This window comes from Lutra lutra, chromosome X, assembly GCF_902655055.1.
Source record: "Lutra lutra chromosome X, mLutLut1.2, whole genome shotgun sequence".
Classification (NCBI taxonomy): domain Eukaryota; kingdom Metazoa; phylum Chordata; class Mammalia; order Carnivora; family Mustelidae; genus Lutra; species Lutra lutra.
This window is the reverse complement of record NC_062296.1, coordinates 2,054,302-2,066,990: the sequence shown is the minus strand read 5'-3', so window position 1 is coordinate 2,066,990 and position 12,689 is coordinate 2,054,302. Positions and strand designations below refer to the sequence as shown.

General features: G+C 59.4%; 2 protein-coding genes across 6 annotated transcripts in view; both read right to left on the bottom strand.

The window, feature by feature from the left end:
• Positions 1-2,047: 2,047 nt before the first annotated feature.
• The window catches only part of HAUS7 (HAUS augmin like complex subunit 7), a 31,224-nt gene continuing 20,582 nt past the window's right edge, over positions 2,048-12,689 (bottom strand). For 2 of the 5 annotated variants that reach the window (XM_047715608.1, XM_047715612.1), the window contains 5 exons: positions 12,343-12,501; positions 12,133-12,229; positions 11,376-11,600; positions 10,241-10,355; positions 5,584-6,910 (listed from right to left, as the gene is read on the bottom strand). In XM_047715608.1, the coding sequence (XP_047571564.1) occupies positions 6,756-6,910; positions 10,241-10,355; positions 11,376-11,600; positions 12,133-12,229; positions 12,343-12,501 (751 nt within the window). In that variant the 3' untranslated portion in view covers positions 5,584-6,755. The other 3 variants (XM_047715609.1, XM_047715610.1, XM_047715611.1) reach the window with 3 other exon arrangements.
• On the bottom strand, positions 2,112-3,812 carry TREX2 (three prime repair exonuclease 2). The gene is made up of 2 exons (XM_047715613.1): positions 3,673-3,812; positions 2,112-3,162 (listed from the first exon to the last, which is right to left on the bottom strand). The coding sequence occupies exon 2, from the start codon at positions 3,126-3,128 to the stop codon at positions 2,418-2,420; it is 711 nt and encodes a 236-aa protein (XP_047571569.1). The 5' UTR covers positions 3,129-3,162; positions 3,673-3,812; the 3' UTR covers positions 2,112-2,417.

Sequence of the window (12,689 nt, the reverse complement as noted above, 5' to 3'; positions counted from 1 at the left end):
GCTTGGTTGATTGTGTAAACTTGAGTCTGTAGTCATTACATTGTGACTAGCAGAAAAGGGGGGTGTGTGATACTCCTCCAGTATCAAAAACTATGCTCTAGTTCAGCAAAGGTGTGCCTCGTGTCACCAATGAACATGGGAAGTTCCCACGTACATCTTTGTTTCGCTTCCTCTTATTCATTAACACAAATGAAAATAGCAACCAACACTTACGTGGGAACCATACTCGTGTATTTACATCCTTCGTATCAGTAAAATTGGAAACTACTCACTAGTGTGGATATATTCACATACATGCATACCGAGAGACACACGCACACATACACAGACCCACACATTTTTTGCTTTCCTGGAGAGCTGCTGTCACCCGCCCAGCCTATCTGTGCAGCACAGAAGGCACCAGGTTTGGCCTGGGAGGGTGCCTGAGGCCAGGAGAGCCCAAGGTGGGCCCAGAGACCACTCTGGGCCAGTGGCAGTGGCCACGGATCAGGCCCCTCCTGACTTGCCTATTGAGTGAGAAAGGGGCCCTCTTGGCATCAGCACCTCAGCTAGATAATGGAGACCCAACCCAGCTTGGGCACCAGGGATCTGAGGGTTCCTGGCTGCCTCAATCCTGGTGGTGCCCCTACTCTCTCAGCCCCGGCCTGGTGCAGGCTCTGGGGCCAAGGGCCCACTCTGGCCTGGCCTGTGGCCCTCTGCCAGGTGGGTGTTCTCCTGCGCAGGGAGCCAACCAGCCTTCCCTGGGAAGCCCAACAGTGCACAGACCACACTCCCTAACTAGCCCCCACAGGTCCTTCCCTTACTGTATACCCTCGCCCACTGCTGCCATCCTGTCCTTGGCCAGACCAAGGACCAACCGAGGGCCAGACCCTCCAACTGAGCCCCAACCCCGTTGCTCTTCTCCCCCTTCGTAGCCATACTCCCCCTGAGGCCTGCTATGGTCCATTCCCCAGAAGGCAGCCCGAGAGGCACTGTAAAAACACAAATCAGATTTTGCCCCTCTCCTGCCTACAACTTTCTGTGGCTCCCCATTACCCTCGGGGCCAACCCAGAGCCCCCTGTCTGAGGAAATGGGCATGGCCCCAGGTGGCCACTGCCTGTGTTCTGACCTCACCATTCAACCTCACACATTGCTGTCACTCTAGTCACTCTGACCTAGTTAGAGCAGCCCCAGTGGGCCTGGCTGGCTCAAGGCTTGGCTCCTGCGAGTCACTCTTGGGTGTGGCTGCCTCACCCACCCCAGCCCTTCTCATCTGCTCTCCCTGTCTCCCAGACATCCCGCCCCTGCCTTGCCCCATTGTTTGTGACACAGGTGGGGCCCCAGAGGCAGGTCAGCTTGCTCCCCAAAGCCTGGCCAAGACATAAGGGACACAGGGCCCAGGACAAACTCCTTCCCAGGTGCTGCCGTCACGGTACTGGCCGGTCCTCCTCTCCTGCACACGTCAGGCGCCCCTCAGCCCACACGCACCAGGGGGCCCTCCTAGAGACCAACGTGCACATGTAAGGCCCTTTCCGCATATGTGCCTGCGTGCAAAAGGGGGCGCCTCCCGATTTCTCCCACACCCGGCGCAGGTCAGGCACTGTGCTGTTCTACGGGCCCATCTTTCATCCTGTTGCCACCGTGCAGGGCAGGGACAGAGGCTTCGGGAGAGGAAAGGGCTGCCCAGGATCCACAAGGGGCAAGACCTGGAGCTGGGCTCTGCGCCTAGGCGGGCACGGGGCTCTGCGGGCACAGCACCCCGGGCTCCCGGGAGGCTCTCCTCCGGTTCCGTCCCCAGCTCAGATTCGGGGCCAAGGCAGATGATCCTAAGGCCCCCCACCACCAATTTCCTGAGCCTTGGGGTGACAATGCAGGGAGTGGGTGATGAGCAAGGCAACAGCAGACCAGAAGAGGAGAAGGCCCGTGGTGGGGGACCCCCAGCTCTGTCCGTCAGCCCCCTGGATCAGCCTCTGAGCAAGGGATCCTCACCCACACACCCACCCACCATGCACACTGCCAAGCATAGGTCACAAGGGGGCGGCTGGCGGGGGGGGGAGCTCTGCTCTGGCCTGGCTCCCCTCCTGCCCCCTCTGCGCAGGGCGTAGAGGGGCAACAGGAAACTCGCTGGTGAGTGGTTGTTGATGTTTATTGAGACCAGGTGAAGGGCGGGAGCCTGCAGCGGCAAACCACTAGAGCACAGTCTGAGGGGCCGGGAGAATACTCTCGGGCCACAGGGCTACACAGGCCAGGGCCAGGAGCAGACCCTACACACACCCAGGGCTAGGGGGCTAAGAGGACAGGGAGGGACAGCGGGGCACTGGTCTGGGGCTAGCTCCGGGCCTCAGAGCCCGACAGAACGGTCAGAGCCGGTGCTGCCCACGGCGCTGGGAGTGGGCCTCATCCCCGCTGTGGGGTGGAATCGCCGAGCCCCTGGCACTCAGGCTTCGAGGCTCGGGCCATCAGGTGGCACATACATGGGCTCGATGTGGGCCCAGCTTCGGGCCTGCTCGTCAGCCCAGCCAAGCAGCTCGGCAGCCCGGTGCAGAAAGACCAGGAGCAGCGTGTGGACATCGCCCTCCGCCGAGTGGGCTGCGCTGGGCTCTGCCTGGAAGTAGCGGCGGAAGAGGCTGCCCAGGCTGTAGCCCTTGCAGCCCTGGGCCCTGGTGCGGTGGCTGTGGGCGCGGTCCAGGCTCCGCAGCGCGGGCAGCGTGTCCAGGCAGACGGTGTCCGCGGGCAGGCGGGCGCCCAGGCGCCACAGTTCCGTGCACAGCAGCGGGAAGTCATAATCAAAGCCGTTGTGGGCCACGAGACAGAGGGGGCCCTCCTGGCGGCTCAGGAAGGCCTGCAGCGTCCGCACCACAGCGGCGTCGAAGCCAGCCTTCCGGCACTGTGCCAGGCTGGCACTGCTCAGGCCAGTGATCTCGCTGGCCTTGGCCGTGAAAGGGCGCTCCGGGCTCATGCACAGCGTGAGCTTGTCCAGGACCCGGGGCAGCACAGGGGCACCGGCCTCATCTCGGTCCGGGTTCTCCAGGGCGGAGCGGTGCACTGCAAACAGGGATATCTCGGCCACCTCAGGATTGACACTGGGGAGCCCGGTGGCTTCCAGATCCAGGAAGACGAAAGTCTCTGCCCGGGGCGCCTCGGACATGGCGATGTGCTCACGGGGACAGCAAAGCCTAAAGCTGCCAGGGCAAGAGGCACAAAACCTGAGGGCCAGAGTGATGGGGCTGCCTGGGCCCAGCCACACACAGCGGATTCCAGGGCCAATGTTCCAAGCCCCTTTGTCCAGGATGAGGCCTCCTAGGGCCTTGGCACCCTCTCCATTCTGTGCCCCAGTCCCTCCCTGGCCACTGTCACTACTACCAACTAGTAAACAGCAAAAGGTAGGGCCGGTCTGCACAGATCCCGGCCCGGAGGCCTCTGCCACCTGCCTCCAGGTACCTGAGAGGCCAAGTGCACCAGGCCTGTGTCACCAGGGACCCAGGGAGGGGCCCGCCCGGGATGGTATCTTCACTGAGACACCTGGGCTAGGAGCCTGCAGTCCTAGGGTCATCTGTCGGGAAACAGGCAGCCAAGCCTCCTTGGTTTGGCCTCCTCTGGCCTCCCTGGCACACCAGGTGCCTTCCCCAACTGGGCCACCTGCCTCTGGGCTCCTGGCGGCTGTCCTCACCCACCCTGCTGCACTGGCTTACCTGGGGCGGGTGCTGGCCGGCTTCCTGGGCTGCTGGGCACCTATCTCCACACAGGCTGCTCCAGGCGGCCTTTAATCAGTGGCCGTGGCCCGCCCCCAGCTGCCTGTTGGGCAATGAGGAGGCCTAAGGCCGCAGGACCTGTGCAGCCAGCTCACCGCCCCCTCGCTCACTCACAGGCTGCTAGACACACGCCCTGTGTTTACAAATTGGAAAGCAGGCTCCTGGGCCACACACAGCCTCCCCACAAGCCGGGCCATGGGCTGGAGGAACGTGTCATCACAGGCTCAAGGAGGAAGCACGAGCCATCCACCCAGCCTGGCCTCCAAGTCTGACCGGGGCCAGGACTTAGCAGCTGAGCTGGGGCGACTCCCAGCAAGGTGGCAAGTCCCTTTCTCCAGAGCAGAGCTCCACCCGTGTCACAGGGACCAGGCTGGCCCTCATGAGGCTAAAGAGAGCTCGGGAGTGGGCAAGGGGTGCCGGCATATGCCGTGCTTAGCCAAGAAAGGGAACGGCGCCCTTGGGATGGGACCCGGGTGTCACCCCAGTGACCTCAGACACCTTCCACGCTGCCTGGCTCCCACAGGCTCTCACAGGCTCGCCTACCAGCAGGAAGGGAAGATGGTATCTGTTTCACGGGCACAATGACCCATAATATCTAAGCGGCCTTTAGCAGAGGCTGCCAGGAAGGAGGAAGAGGCGAGGCCTCACCTGGCAAGCCACGTGGACTCCAGCTGAGCCAATCCTGCCCCACCAAATGACGAAGGATGAGCAACAGGAAAGGTGGGTGTATGAGGCTGCCTCTGCTGCACCCCCAGCCCCGTGGGAGGGGGAGTGAAGGCCAGCCCCTCAGAGCCCAGACAAGAAGGCCCTCCCTGGCCAGAAAGTGGGCGACATTGTCCCGAGGACCTCGTTCCGGAGCAAGACATGTCAGCCCTCGGCAGTGGGTGCCCACAGGCCCAGCCTCCTGCCAGGGGCACAGGCAGGCAACTGAGAGGCTGGCTGCGGCCTGCCCGCTGCGGGCCCGCACGAGTCCCTTGGCGGGTGAAGCTGTGGGTGCAGCTGGGCAGCGGTGAACCTGGGCCTCCGCCAGTGGTCTCCTTGTCTGCAGCGCCCACAGAGGACTTGACGAGGTGAAGGCACAGAAACAGGTGAGGCCCAAAGCCAGGGCGGGCCTCTGCAGTGGACCAAGTGTTGGGAGGGAGGCCCCTCCTTGAAGCCCCTTCGGCCTGTGGCTGGGCTGGGGGAGGCAGAGGCCCCACCAGTCATGCCTGTTCCCGTGCTTGCAGGGAGGGAGGCGGCCGTGACAGGTGCACTGCTCAGGCAGATACTGGGTCGCCCTGGGGAGGAAGGAGGGGGAACACGGGCCACGGCCCCTGGATCCCCGATGGGGTGGGTGCCTGTGGCTGGGCCATGGCCCTCACATGGGACCCCAAAGGCCAGTCACAATGGATGCAGCAGGGGGCAGTCAGGTGCCACGGCGAGGTGCAGACTTCTGGGGCTTGACATCGCCCAGTTTAACTGGGCAGGGAAAGGGACAGAAGAGGGACACGGCTAGAGCCGCCTGGGATGGCAGGAAGCCCACAGCCAGGTGCGGCCCGGGATCCAGGGTGCCAGCCCAGGAAGAGGAGCCGACGGAGCAGTGGGGCGCCCTGGCCCCTCAGCTCCGGCCAGGCAGCAGGAGGAGGCAGGCGTGAGGCAGCTTCCTGGAACCCGAGCCTTCCTTTCTCTCCAACTCACCTCTGCCTCCTCCCTCCTTCCCTCCCAAGCTGCTTCTCCTGCCCGAGGCTGGCCCCCCGCCCCCTGGCTCTTTGGCGTGGAGCTTCCTGCTCACAGCCTACTCCATGCCTTTCTGCAGACTGTCACGGAAGATCTTGTATTTCTGGGTTAGTTCTTCCATTTTGGTGGCTGCAGAGAAAAGAAACAAAACGAACAGCAAAGTGATTCCTCGTGCTTCCCAGCCTGGAAGAGGCCACTGCCTGCCCCTGCCCCGAGCCCTTCCTCAGCCCCAGGCTTCCCTGCGCCTGACCCTCGGGGGGCCTGCAGCCTGGGCGTCCAACTGCCACCGAGATCCCGAAGCTGCTGAGCCAGGAGCTGCTAGGAGGTCAGGGGCTGAGAGCAGAGAATGGAAGGCCCTGGGGGCTCCAGGCTGAGCCCCAGGGCAGTTTCTACTCCCTGGGCCACATCCCTGCCCACCCCGACCCCCACCACAGAGCCCAGGAGCCAGGGGCTCTTCCGAGCCGCAACTGAGGTCCTGATGTAGGTAATGAGCGCAGGGCGCCAAGTACAGGGACTTCCGCTCACTCCCCTACCCCACCCGGGGGACTCGCTCTTCCCTTTGGTTTCACAGGTTAGTGGTGCCTTCACTTAAATACACACCTATTCCGTCCTCCACCAGCCTGCCTCTCTGCCTCCAGTCCGGCCCCTGCCCCCCCACACGGCAAGGTCTTTAATCGACATTTGGTCCCGCCTGTCCAGAGGGGGACACTGAGGCTCAAGCATCATGCGGTGTGCCTCAGGGTGAGGAGCAGGCCCCAACGCCCCTCTGCGCCCCTCTGCTTGTCATCAGCGCTCCCGCTGAGTGCACTCAACTGTGCTTCCTGTCCCCATCACCTTCCTCCTCCCGTGGGGTCTTCCTAGGTCCCTTCCGGAGTCCTCCGCCTCTGCCACAACCCCCAGCCTGTCCACTCTGCCTCCTCGGGCCGCCTCAACGCTGGGTGCCCCACCAGTTCACACGTCCTGGGCTCTCTTGGCCAGAAGCCAAGGAATTAGCCTCCGGAGGCCACAGTTCACACTGTGAAAGCTTGGACCCTGGCACATCGGGGTTCCAGCCTCTATTTCTCCCTCCTCCTCCTCCTCTGCAGGGCCTGCTAGCCACTGGGATTGGCCCTCATTTTGCTGATCTATGCATTTTCTCTATTCTTACACACTTGTTTGCCTGCTCCTGCTGTCCTGCCCCCACAGAGCTATCGCCCTTGATTTTTTTCAGCACTCTGGCAACCACTTTTAACTTCTAAGGGTCTTTGCTTGTTTTCCTCTTTGTTGTTTTCTCATGGTTTTCTAGGTTAGGGTGTGCTGGGAAGCTCTCATTTCTGAATGACTTCCAGGTCTTTCTTCTCTGTTCCATGGTGCTGGGCCAGGCTGGGGAGAGAAGGCCTGGGAAGCTGCTGTGCTGGTCTCGCCTCGCTCTGGTGGAGACACCTGTGTCCCACGTCCTGCACAGCGTTTCCCATCAGGGGCTCTGCAGGCGGGGGGGGGGGGGGGGGGGTCAAGGCAATGGACATGACCATCATGTCATGAACACTTGCACCAGAAAAAAGTGGGCTTCAGTTGGGATTCCGAAGCCATGCCAGGAGCCTGGGTTAGCCATTTATTTCAGTCAATTTCTTTATGAAAGGACAGGCAAGAGTCTCACTGGGGGCACCACTCTATACAGACTGGCCTTGCTCACACCCTCTGCTTCCGGCCCACTCCCCACTGCCCCCTCCCCATGCCCCACAGGGCTGCTGGCCACACGGTCCTGGGACAGCAGCCCATCTACCAGACAGGCCCTACTCTTCTCCCCTGGTTGGTCTGTGGCTTTCTCCAACTCTCCGTGTTGGTGCTATCAACTCCCCTCCCATGCTCTCCGCACCAAGGCAAATGGGGCTTCAGGTCCACTCAGCAGAGATGGCGACTGGTGAACAATGATGAGAGGAGCAGCCCAGTCCATGTCACTAAGGCCCTCTCCACACATGCAGCAGCATGGCTCAGGACACAGGCCCAGCGGGCACACCCAGCCCCCCACTGCAACGTGGGGATGTGCTACCAATGGAGCCTGGCTACTGACACACAGAGAGGTGGCCCAGCCTCTTGTCCTGGGGAGGGAAAGGCCACAGACGTGCAGACCTCCCATAGCTGCAGGTCCTGAAGAGGCCACAAGCCGAAGCCTTGGGTTCGGTCAGGTGGGACACAGGGAAGGCGGGAAGGCCGTTCCGACTGGCCCTGGCATGGAGTCGGCATGGACTGCTTCCCTGGTGTGTCTGTCTGTGGCCCAAGAACTCATCTCAAACAACATCTGGAGGGGCCGCGCTTTCCCTCCCCACTCTCCAGACCCACCGAGGGGGCCAGGATCTCAAGGCTGACTCTGTGGGGCACCCCGCAGGGGGAGGGGGAGGGAGGGGTTCACACAGCTCAGACGTCACGGTTAGCCCTCCAGCAGTCCTGTGAAGGACACTAAGGACCATCATTCCATTAATGATGGCATTTTATTAACAGCAATTATGTATAGTGGCGGGGGGAGTCACAGTGACAGTGGTGACTAGGATAAATGTTAGGACAAATTTTAAAATGGATGAGCTTGTGGCAGGTCCGTCAGAGAGAAGAGACCCTGTGAGTACCCGGTATATACGTGGCAAGGCCAAGGCAGCTGGCTGCCCGCAGAGAGGGCTGGCTGGCAAGTCCACACAGAGGGAGGGCTCAGAGGCTCTGTGACCTTAAGGCACTCCTTGGGGGTGCCCTGCAGGTAAACATTTACAAGCAAACGCCAGGACTTGGGAGCAGGTGGGGAGTGGGGTGTCCACAAGGGCTCTGAGGAGTTCCGCAGGCCTGGCAGTCTAGAAGGCCACATGCACACCCAAGGCTGTGCCAGTTCCCAGGAGAGGACGGACAAGGACCTGAACAATCGCCTCTGGCTGACCTCGAGGCTCAGAACAAGCAGGAAGTGAAGGAGAAGGAAGAGCCATCAACTGTCTGGCTGAGTGCTGATGAGAAGTGAGGCTACCTATCCGAGAAACTCGGCGAACTCCGAAAGGGAGAAAGTCAAGGCCATCTGCACCAAGACCGATTTGAATCTGACTGTCCAGAGCCAAAGACCAAGCGGCTCTTGAGCCCCAGAGGAGCAGAGGGCCCATGGAAGGGTCTCCACGGGGTCCGCAGCTGGGTTCACATCACAAGCTGAACACAAGATTCCTACCCAGCTCTTTAAGAGTTTGCCAGCTACGGGGCGATGAACACAAACAAATGACAGACACGCATGGCAGATGAGTCTCCCAGAGACGTCACCACCTTCTGGTTAGGATGGCAGCTAGCCGTCAACGGGAAAAGACACCCCATGGGGCTTCCTAGGGTGCTATCATGTTCTAGTTCTTGACCTGGGTCATGGGTAACCAAGTATTCACTTTAAAATCACTTGAATTGGAATAAAGGGGGTTGGCCAGAGTGCAGGGAAAATACCCAACTATATCCCATTCCTATTCTACTCCCTCTGAATTGAGGTTCCTCACTAAGCACTATTTTTCTTATAAAAAAGAGCTTTTCTGAATGCATATTTCCATAATAAAATGGTAAATTTACTCAGAAGAAAAGTTTAATTGAAACTAAATGCAGATCTCATCCGCCACATCCAATAACAGAAACGTCAGAAGAATCCGATCTGGCACAGAGGCCACAGTTAGCCAACAGGGACGGGCCTCACCACCACGACACCGGGAGCCCCATCCTCAGGGCACAGTCGATGATGGGAACACACTTTATGTCTCAACACGTTTCCTGCATCCTTTGGCAAGCTTGCCAGGGGGAGGGGTGCATTACCCGTGTTCACTAGGAGTATCTGAAGACTACAGAGCAGGAGAGAGAAAAGAAATGAGTAACACTGCCTCTGATTCCAACACAGCGTCCACATCCCGGCTCGCTCCCCACAGGGGTTCTTCTACATGTCTGTCCTTTAGACAGGGGAGATCGGCCTGCAGCTTCCCTTTGACATTCTGTGCCGTGCAGCTCTATGTCGCCGTAACCGACCTTGGAAACAACAAACACTATCCCACCGTAATCATACACCATCATTTACCAAAGCACCTCCCAACGTGAAAACCTGGGGCTGTCTCCGTTTTCTGCTATTCTAAGTCTTGTAACAGCATCATATATAATAGCAAAAAGCTGAAAATGACCTATAGGCTGGATAATAGAAAATGTTAAGCAACTTATAACAAATACCTGAACAGAAGTGTGTTTGACCATTGAAAACGTTACTTCTGGAACATGGGAAAATGCTTATAATATTTTTTTAAGTTACCTCTACATCCAACGTGGGGCTTGAACTCACAACCCCAAGATCAAGAGTCATACGCTCTACTAACTAAGCCAGCCAGGCACCCCAGGAAAATGCTTATCATGTGGTCCCAGGAAAAGAACATAATATAAAAGTGTGTATGTGCTGTGATAATACTTACACAAAACAATAAAAAAGGATGAAAGGACAAGAAATAGAGATAAACAGACCAAAATATGACGATCGACCATCTCTGGGCCACCGGGTCATGGGCTGTTTTTAGTAGACCTCTGCACAGCTTGGGGCCGTCCCAATTTTCCCGCCACTGTTTTATTTGATAATCTGTAGGAAGCATTTCTGGCCCAAGGGAAGAAAACCCTTATGCGTCAGAGAGTGAGGGACGGTCCCCAAACACTCCCTAAATTCTGGCAGAGCAAGAAGCAGCCGCACGTGACGCGGGCGCCAGGCCGAGGCGTACAGGGACGGCCCTGCCTCTGACCACGGAGCAGGCAGGCCCAGCCCCGGCGAGTGGCAGCCACATACCTAGACTCATGACACAGCCGTTGCTGCCCCAACAGATCTGCTCGCCTTGCTGCCGCTCCGCCGCCTCCACGGCTTTGGCCGAGGTGTCCGCGACCTCCATGGCCGCTCTCAACAGCTGGGAGGGACAGAGAGAGGGACGCACGTAGGCATTAAACGCTGGTGGGCTGATCTGCAGAAGCCATCTCCTGCCTCCCCCCGGGTTCGCGCCAAGCATGTGCTCTTCCCCAGACCCTCAAGCACGGGGTGTTCACCCCCAAGAACAGCCCCGGGAGAGGACAGGACCGCCAGGAGCTGGAGAGTCACTGATCAGAGCTCTCCATCCTAAGTTCCTTCTTCCAGGCCCAGTGGGGATGCCACACAATTACGTGTCCTATCCCACACTAGTAGCCAAGCAAAGCCACAGGCACAGTGGGAAAAATCAATGTCCCAAGATTAACAAAAGGGGAGGGCCTTCCTGATAAGAAAGGAATGTACCCTCTCTTGCCCTGCTGGCAGAGCGGCAAAGGACAGGCTGGTCAGCACTTTGGAAGTCTGGGAGTCTTCGTGTTAAAAAACCAAGACAGTGCTTGCTTCAGCAGCACTTAAACTAAAATTGGTAAAAAAACACAGCAAATATGGCGGAAGCCCTGAGCCGACATCAGAGGGTTAGCTTGGACTCCAGGGGTCTGAAAGGCGGAACAAAAAAATGAGTAAGTAAATATTTATGTGGTCGACTCAGCATTGTGAGGCCACTTTTTCCTATGTGAGCTGGGTCAGGAGCACAGACTGGCAAACATCTGTCTGTGTGTCTGGCAGAGTTCTTGGTCATACACAAGAATGAACTAGCCATGACACATTCGGGCATCACGTGAAGACCGAGTGAGACTGATACAGCGACAGAGGCTAGGAGCTAGGACCCAGTGCAGGCAGGACAGGCCCAGGGTCTTGGCTCAGCTAACAGCCCCCCAAAGTGCAGTGCGACGGACTCCCAGGGGAATCCATGCCAGCCCTCATCCCTTCCATGTACCATGAGAAGCGCCCTCCCCACCTGCCCCAGGCCCCAGGCCGAGGCCAATGCCCAACTGCACCAAGCCCCTCCCAGCACACCCGCCAGCTGGGAGGGAGGGGAAGCACAGGAGGAAAGGGGGATTCTTACTTGGCTGCACGACGTCAGAGTCTGGTACACGGCCTGGATGATGGGGCCACACGGGTGGAGGTAGGGGCCTGGGCGCGGGCAGCACTCACCCAGCTCATCATCATAGACTTGAAGAAAAGCCACGACGAGCTGGTGGAAGTCTGAGATGACCAGGCGCAGCTTCTGGTCCAGGGTGCTGGGGTCAGCCGCATTCACAGCAGCCCCCTGCTTGTGCTGTGCAAAGCACTGCAAAGCCAGAGGCAGAGGAACCCTTGAGGCTGCCTTTCTCGCCCCAGGGCTACCAAGTCTCTTCCCGCACCAGATACACAGGACCAAAGGCAAAAAAGAGCAAGTGGGTTTTGACCAAAGCTGCCACAGGCCTCTGCCTGTGGGGGCCACAGCCTCCTCCTTGGGAAAAGGAGGAGGCCAGGCCAAGGGCTGCTGGGAAGGCCACTTGTAAGAAAGTACATGAAAGCCCAGACGCCAGGGCCCAGTGCATCACCTGCAGGAGGCCAATCCTTTCCATTCTTCAGAAAGCCTTCCCACATCTGCCCGAAGTTTGCCTGCCTCTCTCCTTCCCATGGGTTGAGCACCTACAGCGTTCTAGAACTCACTGAGCCCTGTGCCTATACCACCTCAGTTCCGCCTCGTAACACATTCATGGTAAAGGCGGGCCAGCTGGGCCTGGGGAAGCGACACTCCCTGCCCTGAGCCACAAAGGGCCCAGGCAGGCCCTCCCACCCAAGCACCACAGCCTCCAGGAGCTAGCGCCCCTCACCTCTGCCCTGAGCATCTGCAGCGTGGCAGCACTCTCCCGCAACTTTCCGGCCAGCTCCGTCACCTTCCCCTCCTCAGGCTGCACAGGGGGGCTGGCCCTGCAGGGAGAGAGAGGGCACATCTGGCTCAGAGCCACGCCAGGCATCAGAGCACCCACAGGCCACACGTGCAAGGGCTGGTCTCAGGTGACGGAACCAAGTGGGACACATACCTCGGCCAGTCAGTGCTCTGCTGGTCAAGGAGTGGCTGCATGTCCAGGGGCCACAGGTCACACTCTGGGCTCAGGAGTGTCTGCAGGTGGGGACCGGAGAAGAGCTCCCCCAGCAGTGCCTCATTCTTCTCTCTGGTGCCCTCTAAGTGCTCCTTCACACTGCCAAGGCAGCCCCAAGGCCACACTGTCACTGGCCAGGGCACGCCTCCAGGGCCTGTCCGCAGACTTGCTGAGACCCCTGGCCAGAGGGCAAAGGGAGCCCGGGCAGGGGAGCCAGGAGACGATGTCTCCCCTAATCCCTGACCTGCTTGGGCGGCCGGGACCGGGCCCCGGTCCTTCAAGAGCCC